General features: G+C 38.3%; 1 protein-coding gene across 3 annotated transcripts in view; it reads left to right on the top strand.

The window, feature by feature from the left end:
* Positions 1-14,843, top strand: part of LOC145669648 (ankyrin repeat and sterile alpha motif domain-containing protein 1B-like) — a 332,601-nt gene that overhangs the window by 184,921 nt on the left and 132,837 nt on the right. For all 3 annotated transcript variants that reach the window (XM_081737896.1, XM_081737895.1, XM_081737894.1), the window contains exons 7-8: positions 2,257-2,500; positions 6,474-6,780. In XM_081737896.1, coding sequence (XP_081594022.1) covers positions 2,257-2,500; positions 6,474-6,780 — 551 coding nt within the window. The remainder of the gene's footprint in view (positions 1-2,256; positions 2,501-6,473; positions 6,781-14,843) is intronic.

The raw sequence follows: 14,843 nt of genomic DNA, 5'->3' as shown, positions 1-14,843 counted from the left end.
GATTAGTATCAACATCTACCTGCTTTAATTGCCATCAGGAATTAATCGATGTAACTATTTGATAGTTTCATAGAGCAATGCTATGGCTTTTTTTTTTTTTAAGTTGCACATCGTCAAGTTTTTGGTTTGAAGGAGGCATCGGAGAGTATACTGTTATATAGTACTTTATCTTTATTATGGCCTACAGAATAATTTTGTGTGGTCTGTGGGCACCATTTTTAGATTACCTAATAGGCTGTATGCAGTAGTACCTCGATATACGTCCTTAATCCGTCCTAGATCCTTGAACTTATACCAAACTAATTTTTCTCATAAGAAATAAGGGGAAAAAATATTAATCCATTCCCATGAAAAAAAAATCATATTGTTATTGACATATTATACGTTGGTGAGGTTGAATAAAATACATTTAAACTGCTTAGTACTAAAATACAATAGCAGTTAGGTGAAATAAATGAAAATTTAACTTTCTCTTGACTTTGCTAAGATTATTCAAGTGCTACTAAAGTGGTCTTGGGAAGGCAGGAAGAGTAGATATTCCTCCGCTTCCAATAAAATGTCAGGAATTTGATATTCTGGTGTATTCTCTCATTCTCTTTTCTGTCTCTTTGCCCTACGTGGATCTTGTTGAGACTTGCCTGAATTAAGTCCTTACCTTGAGTGTAAAGGATAATAGGCCTATTGTTTATTGCTCGCTCTTTGCATATGTACGTACTAAATGCTGTATGGTACGGACTATGGTGGGTAGTCGTTGCAATCTTTAGATAGATAAACAAGATTAACCTGCGGTGTCGTGACTTTTTTTATGCATACAAGTTCTAGCACGCGAGTCGTATTTTAAACATTAGTCATATACCAATCAAAATGTTTCGTTTCCAGAGCGGACGTATACCAAGGTACCACTCCATACTGATCACCAGTTGAATTAGATACACCTACCTAATACCGTGTAGCGCCACTTTCGCTCTGATAACGGTGGCTACCCTTCGCGGCATGGACTCCACGAGGCGCCTGAAGTGTTGTTGTGGCATCTCAATCCATATATGTTTCAAAGTCCCCAACAGAGTCCGCAAGTTAGTCGGAAGAGAGGGTCCATAGCCCGAAGGCGTCGTTCCATGATGTCTCAGATGTGTTCGATGGGATTGAGGTCCGGTGACCGTGATGGTCAAGGAAGTGTTGCCAGATCAGAGGAGTGTTGCCAGATCAGAGGAGTGTTCATCAAACCAGTCTACTTCTATCCTAGAGCGGTAGGCCGATGCATTGTCCTGCTGAAAGACGAGGTCACCATCCGGATGTTGCAGCCGAGCAAATGACAGGACATGATTATCCAGAAGATCGCGGTAGCGTTCACCTGTGAGGTACCGTGTCACATGTATTAGGGGACACATTTCAGTCCACGCAAACACGCCCTAGATGAGAATACCACCACCACCGGCCTGCTCATTCCCTGCTGGCATGATGGATCCATTGACTTGTGCGGTTGGCGACGTACCCGTACCCATCCATCGGCATGTACCAATGCAAAACGTGACCCATCTGTCCAGGCAACCTTTTTCCAAATTTCCACGGTCCAGTGGCGGTGTCCCTTTGCCCATGCTAGACGTTGTTTCCTGTGTTTTGCAGTTAGAAGGTGCACTCGCATTGACAGATAACTTCTGTACCCCATGGCTAGTAGGTGGTTGTGGATTGTGTGGCTACTAACACAGTGTTGTTGCCCTGCATTGAACCTCTCCGCGATTTGACGCACTGTGGCCCGTCTATTGGCTATTACAATGCGGGCCAGTCGGCGCCTATGCCTGTCGACGGCACGCCCCTGACCGCGGCAGTTTGCCCGTGTGAATGCGGTGTTACCGGAAGCTTGGTACTTACGATACACCCTTGACACAGTTGGTCTTGAAAATCCGAGTGCCGCAGCCACATCTGAAATCGAGCCAACAAATCGTTTGGCCCCTAGGATTTGACCATGGTCAAATGCACTCAAATCCTTCGACTTACCCATCACATACTGCACAGAGCCACTGGCAAGGATACCGAGAGAGAAAGCACATGGCAGCAGTACACGCGCGATGCGTTTTATTCACATGTACCGATAGAGCCTCTACAGAGCGGTTTCTGCAAATATCCTGCTGTCTCTAATTCAACTGGTGATCAGTGTATATATGTAAAATAGACTGTATCACGGATCGATCAATAATCGATCTTGTAATTTATTTTCGTGATTTTTCTCATGTTTTTCTTGTTTCTTTTAATTTCCAGAACATCGGGCAATGCTTGGATCTCCAGCGGACAGTGAAGATAAAGAGAACGCTAATCCTCTACCGCCAATTCCTAACCCGTCGCTTGGGAGTCCGTACGAGAATGTTCGGTTAACACCGAAGGGAGGCCGAGTCATTGAATCTCCTACCACATCACCCACGCATTGGGAATTTTACGACGTCCCTTCGAAAGCTAGAGAAGTTGGCGATGATCGAAGAATATCGGGAACTTCAGCCATGTCTGTGTAAGTAGTTTTCTCTCTCTCTCTCTCTCTCTCTTTTAAGTTAATGTGATCACTATTAGGATTTGCTTATCACTGTTAGAATATGTATGTCACTGTAGGCGTATTCCATATTAGTACAAGTACGAAGTGTGTTCAAAAAGGAACCGAACTTTTGCTATGACATCTTTACTGCTCATTGTACAGTCTCCCGCAAAAGTACCTGGACCCCAAGTAATGGAATTATAACGGTCAGCGGTCCTGGTACTTATGTGGGTGACTGTACAAGATCCTAAGCACTATACCTCTGAAAGTAGTCCCTTTTACTGGCAACACACTGTTCCCAACATTTCTTCCATTTTTGAAAAGCCACCTAGAACACACTTTCTGAGATGGTGCTCAGGTCTCTTGTCGCACTGTCCTGCAACCCATCTTGGTTTGGAAGCTACGTCCTCCCAAAGAGGTTTTAAGTTTGGGAAACAGGAAAACGTCCGTTGGGGCTAGGCCCGGAGAGTAGGGCGGATGGGACACAATAGGAGTGTAATGCTTTGCCAGAAAACTGCGCAAGCGTAAGTAGGCGCATTAGCCTGGTGCACCGTCCAAGTCTGGTTTCCTCACAATTCAGGCCTTTTTCTGCACACAACATTTCTCAACCGCACTAAGGTGTCCTGATACGACTGTCTGTTTACCGTCTGACCACGTGATACAATTTCACGATGGACATTGTCTTTCCAATCATAAAGCACAACCAACATCACCTAGATCTTTGACCGAATCATGCATACTTTTTTTTTTTTTTTTTTTTTTTTTTTTTTGTACCACTAACCCAAAATGAATTGAAAAACAATTGAAATGTCTCTATAAATGTTTTGACAATTTTGTAGCAAAATTTCACACACACGTGCGTTGTTTTTCAAGCTGTTTCATTGTCACTGTATCATTAACCGACAAACACCTTGTGCATGTGCTCACTTCAGCGGCTGTAGCTCGACGACTCACAGTCGTAACTAAACAAGCAAATGGCAGTTTGCTATGTAAAGCTGCCGCTAGGTGCGCTTAGCTGCAGCGCGCTCCATCTACCGGTTGGCGTGCTATTTCAAAGGTTCGGTTTCTTTCTGAACACACCTCGTATATGTATTATTGTTAGAAGAAATCAAACATTAGTAGATACAATCTGCTACGTAATAGTACATATATATATATATATATATATATATATAGTATATGAGTAAATAATAACCTATAAACACATAATCTATTCCAGAAAAATAAAAACTGCCATTCAACTGCTTAAAATTGGCCACGAATAATAAGACTTTTAGCGCCATAAAAGTTCGTTTTTTCCTAAACTACCGTACTCATGCAGGGTTCCCATCGACGTGGAAAAATCAGCTTTCTCGTAAAAAAAAAGTCCTGAAAAAGTCGGAAATTCAGCTCTTGTAAAAAGTTTCGGAAAAGTCAGGTAACTCAGCTTTCTTGTAAAATGTCCTGCAAGAGTCAGGGAACCCAGCTTTCTCATAAAAAGGCCTGTAAAAGTCAGGGAATTCAGCTGCCTCGTAAAAAGGCCTGGAAAAGTCAGGCAACTCATCGTTTTCATAAAATGCCTGGAGAAGTCAGGGAATTAAACTTTCTCATAAAAAGTCCTGCAAAAGTCAAGGAATTCATTTTTCTCGTAAAAAGGCTTGCAGAAATCAAGAAGCTCAGCTTTCCCGTAAAAAGGTTTGGAAATGTCATGGAATTTCAAGAAAAGCTGAATAAACCTGCAAAAGTGAGGAAATTTAAGTACAGATTCAGAACTCATTCCCCTTTTTTACATACTCCGGCTGTTTGGTAGTGGATATTTTATAAAGGAAGTTAGTTTGTTTTACACAATTTCTCCACCTACGTACCCACTCTATACATGTACATGCATAGTGATTGTCGAACCCTGTTATCGTGAAGAATGTAGTTGCTTTTCTTTTTTTCTTTTTTAACATTATATATGGACCTAGAAATTTGTAAATCGTGACCTGAAAAACATGAAAAAGACAGGAATTCTTGCTTTCCAAATAAATAGGAACTCCTCTCATGAGGATTTACTCTCAAGCATCTCATTCAGCTTGACGTGATCTAATGACATAGGTATATATGTGTATGTGTGTGCCTCATTTTCCCAGAAAATTATATTTACACTAAATTATAATTTTGAACTAAATTCCGTTGATCATTCTGTGTACTGTCCTGTTGCTAGTGTTATAATGAAATTTGATGAGGTTCTACCTAAGATTCATCTTAATAGTTGACGAAATTATCGTAAAACGTCAATTGTTAAGTTAACGAAAAATATATTTTTTCTACATTTTCTCGAAAACTACGCATGAGGATTTACATTCACCCATGCCATTTTGTTCACCTTAATTAGATCTATCCATTGATATATATCTCATCTCTGTATAATTTTGATCTATTAAACGCTAATAATTGTAGAATTTTATAGTACGGAAGGTGTAACGTCGTTGGCTTCCCGCGAAAAGTTGTAGTGACGTTTATGGGGAGTTGCCAGCTTGGTTACTCGTGGCTCGCTAAGCACGGTAAATGTTGGGTGGTGATTGGCTATCCTCTTACCACACCACCCGGTGACGAGCATGTCCAAGCGCGGGAAGCCAACGACGTTATACCTTCTGGACTTTACGAATGTAAAAGGAAATCTTTAACATCCGTTCGTTATTCCTATAGACTATGGTTTCTCAACGTTGGGGTCGGTACTCGTAGGGAAATCAGGGGGGCCGCGATGGTTCAGTGGTAGAGCGTTCACCTCTAGTGCATGATGTCACTGGTTCGATCCCAGCTCGCGCAGGGCTCTCTGGACCTGTTCAAGAAGTCTAATACAAGGAAATAAGAATAATAAATGTAACTATAAATGTCTACCTTATATCTGTTTCGAGACATGTTTGAAGGGACTTCTTCTTATGTGTTATCCAGTAATTATATGTTTATGTTTTTGAGTTTGATTTCGCTGCCAAAAGTATCCATTAGATATGTGGAAGAAAACGTGGATATGAAACTAAAGTAATTATGATTTATAAACAGAAAGTCAATGAAAAATGTTTCATTGTTGTAGATTTTGAAATGCACCTACTCTCACTGGTACGTGTTTTCCTTGTAAAAGAAATTTGATGGTTCGGTGTGCTGATGAGAAACTCCAACAGTATAGTACGGATTATACCATTTGATACATACGCTCTGATAATTGGTGAATAGATAGTCAATCTATGCATAAAGCCACATGATTTATCATACTGATCACGCAGTATAGGTTCAGACAAAATAACATATGATTACTTGATTTTAATCGAATTCTTTCTAACTTTTGAACAGCTTTTTCTACATTATATTTTACATTAAAACATTTCAAGTATTATTATCATTAATATTCATTATACATTCATAATCGTCGAATACTTTTCATTACATTAAAATAATTCATATTTCATCAACATTACTTAACATTAGATTCCATCAAGCTGTTTCCAAAGATAACATCAGACATTCGATATACTCATAAATTAAAATCATAAAATATTGTTTTTCACCTATGTATCTTCTTAACTGCATACGGTATCAGGGGCAAAATATTACTATGATACAGTTGGACTTTGCAATGTACATGTCGATCCGAGGCTTTGATTAATTTAGTCATATTTAATCTAAATTATTCAGCACAAAACACTAATTTACACGTATATTCTCAATTCGACTATTATCTAATAACGATTCGAAGAAAGTTTTCTTACATTTTAATTTTAACATCATATGATGAGGACCAGAACGCTTACTACCCTTCTTCCGAATATCCTGTAATGCGATGGTGTAGATGTATAATAGCGGAGCATTACAATTTTGTAAAGATGATTTAGAGTACAGTATATAGATCATTACTTTTTGATATTTTAATAAATTAAGAAAACTAGATCATGTTTTCATATTATTGCATTGTATGATTGTTTCTTTATTACAGAGGGTCGGATAATACGTACCAAACCCCACCAGCACCAAAGTCATTAGAATCTAGTTATTTATCAGAAGAATTGTCCGACTTAAGCTCAAGACATTCGTCGTTGTACCAAACTCCCCGTGATCGAGATCTTGACCAAATGAGCATCTCGTCGAATTCGAGTACTGGACCATCACCGTCTCCCAGAGACAGATTTATCATCGATTCCCACCGAGGCTCCAGAGAGCTACTGGATGTCGACAGGAGATCTGGAGGTCAAGGGCATGATAACTATCTTCCCATGGCGCCAGGTCCAGGAGTCAAAGTTTCGGTAAGTTGTTCTTACTAATACAGTGAAACTTGTAAATAACGGACATCCGAAGAGACATGATAATTTGTCCGTATTTGATATGTGTTTGTTACAGAGAGGTTACATAAATTTAGAATAGTCACATAATAATCGTAGCTGTACGCAGTACGTATTAAATATATTAGTTCCAAATGTAAATATAGGCTTAGATTACTTACAGCTTAGGTAGTAATTGTATACAGTAAATACATTAGATATACTGTAAATATAGCCTAATATCGAAATACCATACTCAGTGTTCGAACTACTGGGCCAAAACCCTACTCTGTAAAGAAACAAAAGTATCGCTGGGGGATGTGTTTATATAGGCACTGCGTAACCCGGATGCGAAATTTTCTGGCCATATCTAGTATAATGCTTGTGTAATATTTGTTTTCTCAACTGCTAGTCATACGACGATAAAAGTCCCTTAATTCGTTTATTGACGGTATTAAATGTAGAAGTAACTCAATAAGAATATGCAAGACACTGCATATGTAGACATACCTAACCAGTCACGATAGGGTATGAATTTCTTGGGGATAAGTTCATAATAGATGTCTACCATGTAATCGCGCGGACACTAATTTCTGATCGAAGTTTGCTTGTAATTGCTGGATTACTGGAAGGGATCAATTGAGTGACAATTTTGAAATCGCAGAAGGTATTTTCTGTGCTGAATACGCATCAGCTAAGGATAATTTCTGCTCATTATCAAGATATTTCTAAAATATTTGGAGTAAAAGAAAGTTGTCCGTGTCCGTATCTGAATGTGTCCGTAAAAAAAAGGTTTCACATTATATTCCATATACTTTTGCCAGTACAAAAGAAAGTATGTCCGTAATTCGGATGTGTCCGCTAGTTAAAGATGTCCATTAAGGGAGGATCCATTTTACGTAAAGACAGAAATTAACGGACTTTTAGTGCAAATTATTACAAAGATAAGTGAAACAAAGTTGTTAATTGCGTCTGTAAGTTTTTCTTCCTAAACTATTTCGACCGCTTATTCTGTAGACTTGCGCACCAGGTTAAGTCACTCATTATGTACTTTATGCACTGTTGCACCAAAAGTTCAAAATGTGTTTATAAAGTAACCCGATCTTCATGTCAGTGACTTAACGTAGTGACAGAATAAGTGTCAAAACTTCTTCAGACGTCTGTTATTCACGAAAAAAACTCAAAAAGTCCAGCGAAAGTCGTTAATTTAGCTCGTGTACCAGTGGCGGATCTAGCCTAAGGCCTAGCCTCCCTCCACTTTTTCGAATGATAAAAGTAATTGAAGTATTATTTATGTTATTTTCAAAGTTTATATTAAGCATTGCTTTTTAATGTTTATTGGAAAGAGTTTTGAAACATTAGATATGCCTAGTTCCTGTGAACAAAGTGTGTAAATGGATTTCAAATTAAAATGATGTGCGTCAACTCATGATATACCTATCATAGTCTGAATTCTGACTAACTCCCCCTCCCCCCTCTCCCTCTAGTTTTTACATTCTGGATTCGCCACTGCCGTATAGGGCAGGGCTAAGTCTGACCTTGATGGTCAAGAAAGTCCAGAAAAATGTTTCATAATATACCGGAAAAAAAAAACAAAAAAAAAAAAAAAACGGATCTATGCTCGAAGTCAGGGAAGTCTGTTATATTTCACAGAAGAATCAGAGAATATTTTTAGCTGCCCAAAGAAGATACGAAAAACACTTCAAAGATTCAAGGCAGATTCAGAAGGATGATGATGATGATGATGATGCTTTAAAAGAAAACTAGAAGAGCGCTGACAGGTGTTAAAACTTGAAGTTTTGAATGAAAAACAAGTTAAATCAAAAATTCAAATCCTACAGAAAAAAAAGTAAGGTTCATTGGTTTTAGGTAGTCAAAGAGAGAACAAGTGAGGATACATCCTTATTTTATGAGTGTATTCAGAGTGCCGACATGTTAAAAATATATCGTTAGTATATAATCATTGTATGGCTCTAGTATTTTATTGTATTCGAAATACAGGAAATTTGACTCACAATATATATTTACAGTAAGAAAGTAAGCTTATACTCTATTTTGAAAAATAAAAAAAATAGAGCGTTGGGGATGGTGGAGGCCTATTAAGATTTTTTTTTTTTTTTTTTTTTTTTTTTTTATGTAACCATAGAAGGCAGTTGTTAATGAATTCACACCAACAGAGGATTTGGTGTGTAAAAATCATTTTAAGTAACTGCTTGTACTCAGTATATGGACAGTGGATTGTCGAAGTACAGCACTTACGCTGTGGTACAAGTCATGTGGTCTGAGTGGAGAGCACCAACTTCAGGAGGGAGAGAATGTGTGGCTGCTCTGGGAGGCGGACTGGATGGCTTAGTGGTTAACGCATCGGAACTGTATGCCGGAGATCCCGGGTTCGAATGACGGTCCAATCATTCACGTTTGCACTCTTTGTGTGTCATAAAAGGCAGTATTCACCGTGTTGCGAGTCAGGGAAACTTTACTTACTCAGTTCTGGAAATTCAGGGAAAGTCAACGAAATTACCGTAATACCAGAATTTGAGTGGGAACCTCCGGGTTCTCATATTAACTTTGCTTTTGTGATTCACAATATAAATAACACACAGCCTCTGAGTAAAGCACAATGTTATTTTATTAAAATATCAATGTGTAACAGTTTCGCTAACTAACTAAACATTTAGCTTCATTAGATAATGTGTTTGATGAAACCAGAGATTTAATTAGTTGTCAAAACTGTTACACATCAATATTTTAATAAAAAACATCGTGGTTTGCTCAGAGGCTGTGCGTTATTTTTAGTGTGAATCCTATTATGATCACGATTTTTTTGGTCTAGTTGAGAGAAGTGTTAGAGTTAGAACCGTTTGAATAAATTTGACTCCGATCAAAGAGAAGATTGAGCTTGATGTAAAGTTTCTGACTAATTAAAAAAAAAAAAAAAAAAAAAAAAAATAGACGTTACTATTGAACTAGAGATTGTAATGAATATAACTGGAGAAATCAAAATGGTCTTCTCTCTTTAATAAGACCACAAAAGGTGGCAACAGCAAGGGGAAGTGGAGGCTTAAAAAGATATATATATCCCAAGTGAGAGTAAAGGGACTTAAAATTTATGCCAAAATAAAGTATCTCACGAGCACTTCAAGCTAATTAAAATAAGCAGGAACATATCTAATCGTTCTCGAATACTCCGTTTTTAAGGGCGGGAAGGGCCCTTAATCTCTATAGTTGCTTCCTTCTCCACATTTAAAACGGCATTATCTGTCTCATTATCACGGGAAATCGGCTGAACCATTTGAAATGAATTTTCGAACATTGGGTAACACCTATTTCGCACTGTTTTTAACATTATTTTCGTCAAAAATCTATATTCACAAATTTATACCAAAAAATCAATATCTCACGAACTCCTCAAGTTAGGCAGATGTAACTCTAAATATAAACTCGTTACTAAAAATAAGTTTACATGTTTACCAGCGTTTTCAGAAGTTCCGCCTCCAAGGGAGGTAATTTCTAAAATTTGGTTTTCATTTACCAATGTGTATTCATAAAATGACGAAAGTGGGTAAACTGTTAAACCGTAATGAGTTTTTGAACATACTTAGCCCTTAGGTTGACTTGGGGTTTTATTACTACACTTTGATTGTAGTGTGTATCCTAAGGGGGTGGGAAGGTAGTAAATTTTCGCAAAGAATAACGGCTGCATAGTTTGAAATGAATTTTGAACTTAGCACGGATTTTTATTATTTCATTTCGATTCAAATACTCATCCCAATGGAGGAAAAGCAGTTCAAATATACCTTTCAAACATTTTTCCATTCTTCCCATGCAAAGGTACGATCGGTCGCGAGTTCTCTTCCTTGTGGGAGCACTCGATCGAAAAAATGGACGAAGCTTTTTCAGGGTAGCTATCCTATATGAGGTTTTCCCGGATTTTCCTCATTCACACCAGGCAAATGCTGGGGTGGTACCTAACATATAGGTCTCAGGCCGCTTCCTTTCTTCCCCGATCCTTTCTTCTTTTCCTTTTTCCTGAACAGTGTGCTCGACGAGGGATTTCATCCCTCAAACGTGACAGGCTAACATGGCCATAGATACCGAAAGCCCAGAAATCTAAATCCTAAATCTTCCTGTGCAAAGAACGGACAAAGAACGAAGAGGAAGTATTTTCTAAAATGTTGCCCTAAAGGAATAATAATAATAATAATAATAATAATAATAATAATAATAATAATAATAATAATAATAATAAAAATAAAATATAACATGGCTTACAGCGAGTCACTTTTTTTTTTTTAACTAAAAGTTACTTTTTTCAAGTTTTTCACTTTAAGTTACTTTTTTTTTTCAAATTTGTCACTAGAAGTTACTTTTTTGGGAGGTAAAGTGACTTTTTCGTGTGATTTATGTTTTGCATTGGCAGTTTTATAAGAAAAATATAAAAATAAACGGAAAAAGGCAGAAACTTGTTACTCATTACTCTTCTGAAAGCTTCAGTACTTGCTGCCACGTGTGAAACAGTCAGCTTTATTCTCACTTCAGCTTTTATTCTTTCTAAACCACAGTGGATAGTCGGTGGATGTTTAAGCTCTCAAAGCGGGGTTGAGAACCCTTCTGTGTCTATTCTTTCTTCTGTCATAATAGTCTTTTAGTTTTCTCTCGTAATAGTTAACGCTCCGCTCAACGTTGTGTCTGTGTGGTTGTGTGGTTCATCATGTTCGTATTGTGTTATGCTTCTTGTATGTTCTTCTTAAGAGTAGGTGATGAATTTAAATATTTCATGGCCTTGAGAACTCTCAATGCTAAATTAAATATAATGTCTGGAATGAAGAAATTCGGAAAGAGGCCAGAACTGGTTCCACTTACTCAGAAGCTTCTTACATCTGCTAAGTCTGCTTACCGTAACTACAAAGCATACTTAGAAAACTTAAGAAAGAAAGAAGCTCAAAAAGAAGTAAAGAAGAAAAGGTGAAACAAAACAACAGAGAGGTGATGGAGAAATTGACAAAGGAAAAAAGAGGCATGGTAAGATTTTAGTCACTTTTTCATGTGCTTTTGTTCACTTTTTGGTCACTTTTCAACTATTTACAAGAGACCAGACCACTATGATCCCTGTAATAATAATAATAATAATAATAATAATAATAATAATAATAATAATAATAATAATAATAATAATAATAATAATAATAATAACACTTGTAGGTATATCTCGTTATTTGGATTTCATGATTGAGTAGCCAATGGTTATTGTAGCAACTATAACAATCCCTTTTAGCCTACATAACATAACTGTTACAATGAAATATAGTTGAGCTTGTCAGACATTACAGTTAAAATCATTCCCTACGTTGCTAGTAGATTTGGCAATAAAAAAAAAAAAAAAAAAAAAGGACAAATGAATTCTTAGCTTTAAAATAAACACTGAATCAATCTTCTTACCTCTTATGATGAACTCTGAACGTTCTTCAGCTCAAAGATACTGCTGGCCACACTCCCTTTGTAAAAGTCAGAAAATAGTTCGTGTGTTCACCTTAACTTTCGTTTGGAATAAACTCGCCAAGATGCGGTTTTACATACCTGCAGTGGAGCCCTTTGGCGTCGTATGACATTTAAATGTCGCCTCGATTTACAGGCATCAGTCCAGCACATTGGTCCGTAACAAATCATCATGAACTTTCGGGTTGCATATCTAGAAGGATAGAGGTGCGTTATTGATTGTAACGAAAAAGAAGTTATTTTTTGTAGCGCGTGTTGCAAGCACGTGTAACATGGAAGACTAGAGTGCTCTTAATCCTTAATGTAGTTTTATATTATTATGAAAGCTTCGTTTATAAGAAGGCAGGTGAGTTTGTTTGTTTCTGTTTTGTGTTTAATGGAAGTTCATTACTTGTTTTTTCGTAGCAGCGAGTTTAAATATGATGTGGGCCTGGAGTTTCACGTATCATCCGAACTACGTGTAATTCCACTGTGAATCGAAACTGAGTGGATAAGTTTGCAAATATGTGTAAAATTGATATAATGTAGTGTATGGAATTTAGTCTGATATTGAATTTTCGTTTACGTGCGAGTATTTTTATGCAATGTACTTTCTTTCATTGCTGCCTAATTGTAGGTAATTGTAGAGTTGTTCAATCTCACGAGTTCAGATCTCGCTTTTAACAGAGGTCAAGCTCAAGAATTGAATGCGAGTCCCATTGAGGCTGGCAAATGCGAGTTCCATCTTGAGGCTTACGAGTGTGAATTACATTTAGAGCATCAAATATTCGAGCTCTATTGACGTTGAAGATTTTGAGTTCCATTGAGGCTGGTGAGTGCAAGTCCCATTGAGACTAGCGAGCACGATTTTTTATTGAGATTGGCGAGCGTGAGTCCCATTGAGATTAGAGAGAGCGAGTTTTATTGAAGTTGGTAAGCATGAATCCCATTGAGACTAGGGAGAACGAGATTTATTGAAGTTGGTGAGCATAAGTTCCATTGAAGTTAGCAGGCGCTGTTCCCAATGAGTGGCAAGCGTGAGTACTATCCAGGCTGGCGAGTTCTAATAAAATTTGTGAGTGTAAGTTCGATTGAGGCTGTTAAGTGCAGTCTGATTGAGACTACCGAGCACGAATTTTATCTAAGTTGCCGAGCGTGAGTTCTATTGAGACTAGGGAGAGCGAGATTTATTGAAGTTGGTGAACAAGAGTTCAATTGAAGTTAGTAGGCGCGATTCCCAATGAGTCTGGCAAGTGTGAGTACCATTGAGGGTAGTGAGTTCTAATAAGATTGGCGAGTGTGAGTTCGATTGAGGCTGGTGAGTGCAAGTCCCATTGAGACTAGCGAGCACGAATTTTGTTGAAGTTGGTGAGCAAAAGTTCAGTTGAAGTTAGCAGTCGCGATTCCCAATTAATCTAGCAAGCATGATTACCATTAAGGCTGGCGAGTTCTATTAAGGTTGGCTAGTATAAGTCCCATTGAGACTAGCGAGGACTAGCTTTGTTGAAGTTGGCGAGTGTGAGTCCCATTGAGACTAGGGAGAGCGAGTTTTATTGAAGTTGGCGAGCGTGAATCCTACTGAAGTTAGCAGGCGCGACTCCCATTGAGTCTTTCAAGCATAAGTGCTATTGAAGTTTTCTTAGTTCTATTAAGGTTGGCGGCCGTGAGTTCGATTGAGGGTGATAAATGCGAGTCCCATTGAGACTAGTGAACACGAGTTCTCGGGTGTATCAAGTGTGAGTTCCGTAAAGGTTGGTGATTGCTAATCCCATTCAAACTAGTGAGCGCAATATCCACTGAGGCTTGCGAGAGAGAGAGAGAGTTCTTTTATTTTTTAGATTAGTGAGCGTGAGTTCCATTAAGACTGACTGTGCGAATTCTGTTGAGACTAATGAGCATTAACTCTGTTGAGGTTGGTGAGCGTGAATCGCATAGAGGCTGGTAACTGCGAATCTCATTGAGACTAGCGAACACGAGTTCTTGTGTTTGTTGAGTATGAGTTCCGTTGAGGCTGACGTGATTGAAACTAATGAGCACTAGTTCTATTGAGGTTGGCGAGCATGAGTTCTGTAGAGGCTGGTAAATGTCAGTCCCATTGAAAATAGCGAGCGAAAGTTCTACTGAGGCTTGCTAGAGACAGTTTTTTTCTTTTCTTTTTTTCTTTTAAGATATGGGAACGTGAGTTCGATTAAGGTGTCGAGTGCGAATCCTATTGAGACTAATGAGTACTAACTCTGTTGAGGTTGGCGAGCGTGAGTTCTGTAGAGGGCTGGTAATTGTCAATCTCATTGAAGAGGCTTTGTCGAGCGTGAGTTCCATTGAAGCTGGCGAGTGCGAATCTCATTGAGACTAATGAGCACTAATTCTGTTGAGGTTGGCGAGCATGAGTCGCATAGAGAATGGTAACTGCGAACCCGATTGAGACTAGCGAGCGCTAATTTCACTGAAGCTTTTTTCTCTTGACTGCCAAGAGTCAGTTTCGTTGGGGCGTATGAGGACTAGGTTCATTGAGTTTAGAATTCATTAAGTATGAGTTCCATTGAGACTAGCAAGCGCAAGGTCCCGTGAGGCTG

This window comes from Thermobia domestica, chromosome 14, assembly GCF_964235325.1.
Source record: "Thermobia domestica chromosome 14, izTheDome1.hap1.1, whole genome shotgun sequence".
Taxonomy (NCBI): Eukaryota; Metazoa; Arthropoda; class Insecta; order Zygentoma; family Lepismatidae; genus Thermobia; species Thermobia domestica.
Note: the sequence above shows the minus strand (reverse complement) of the source record. Positions and strands in the feature narration are given on the sequence as shown.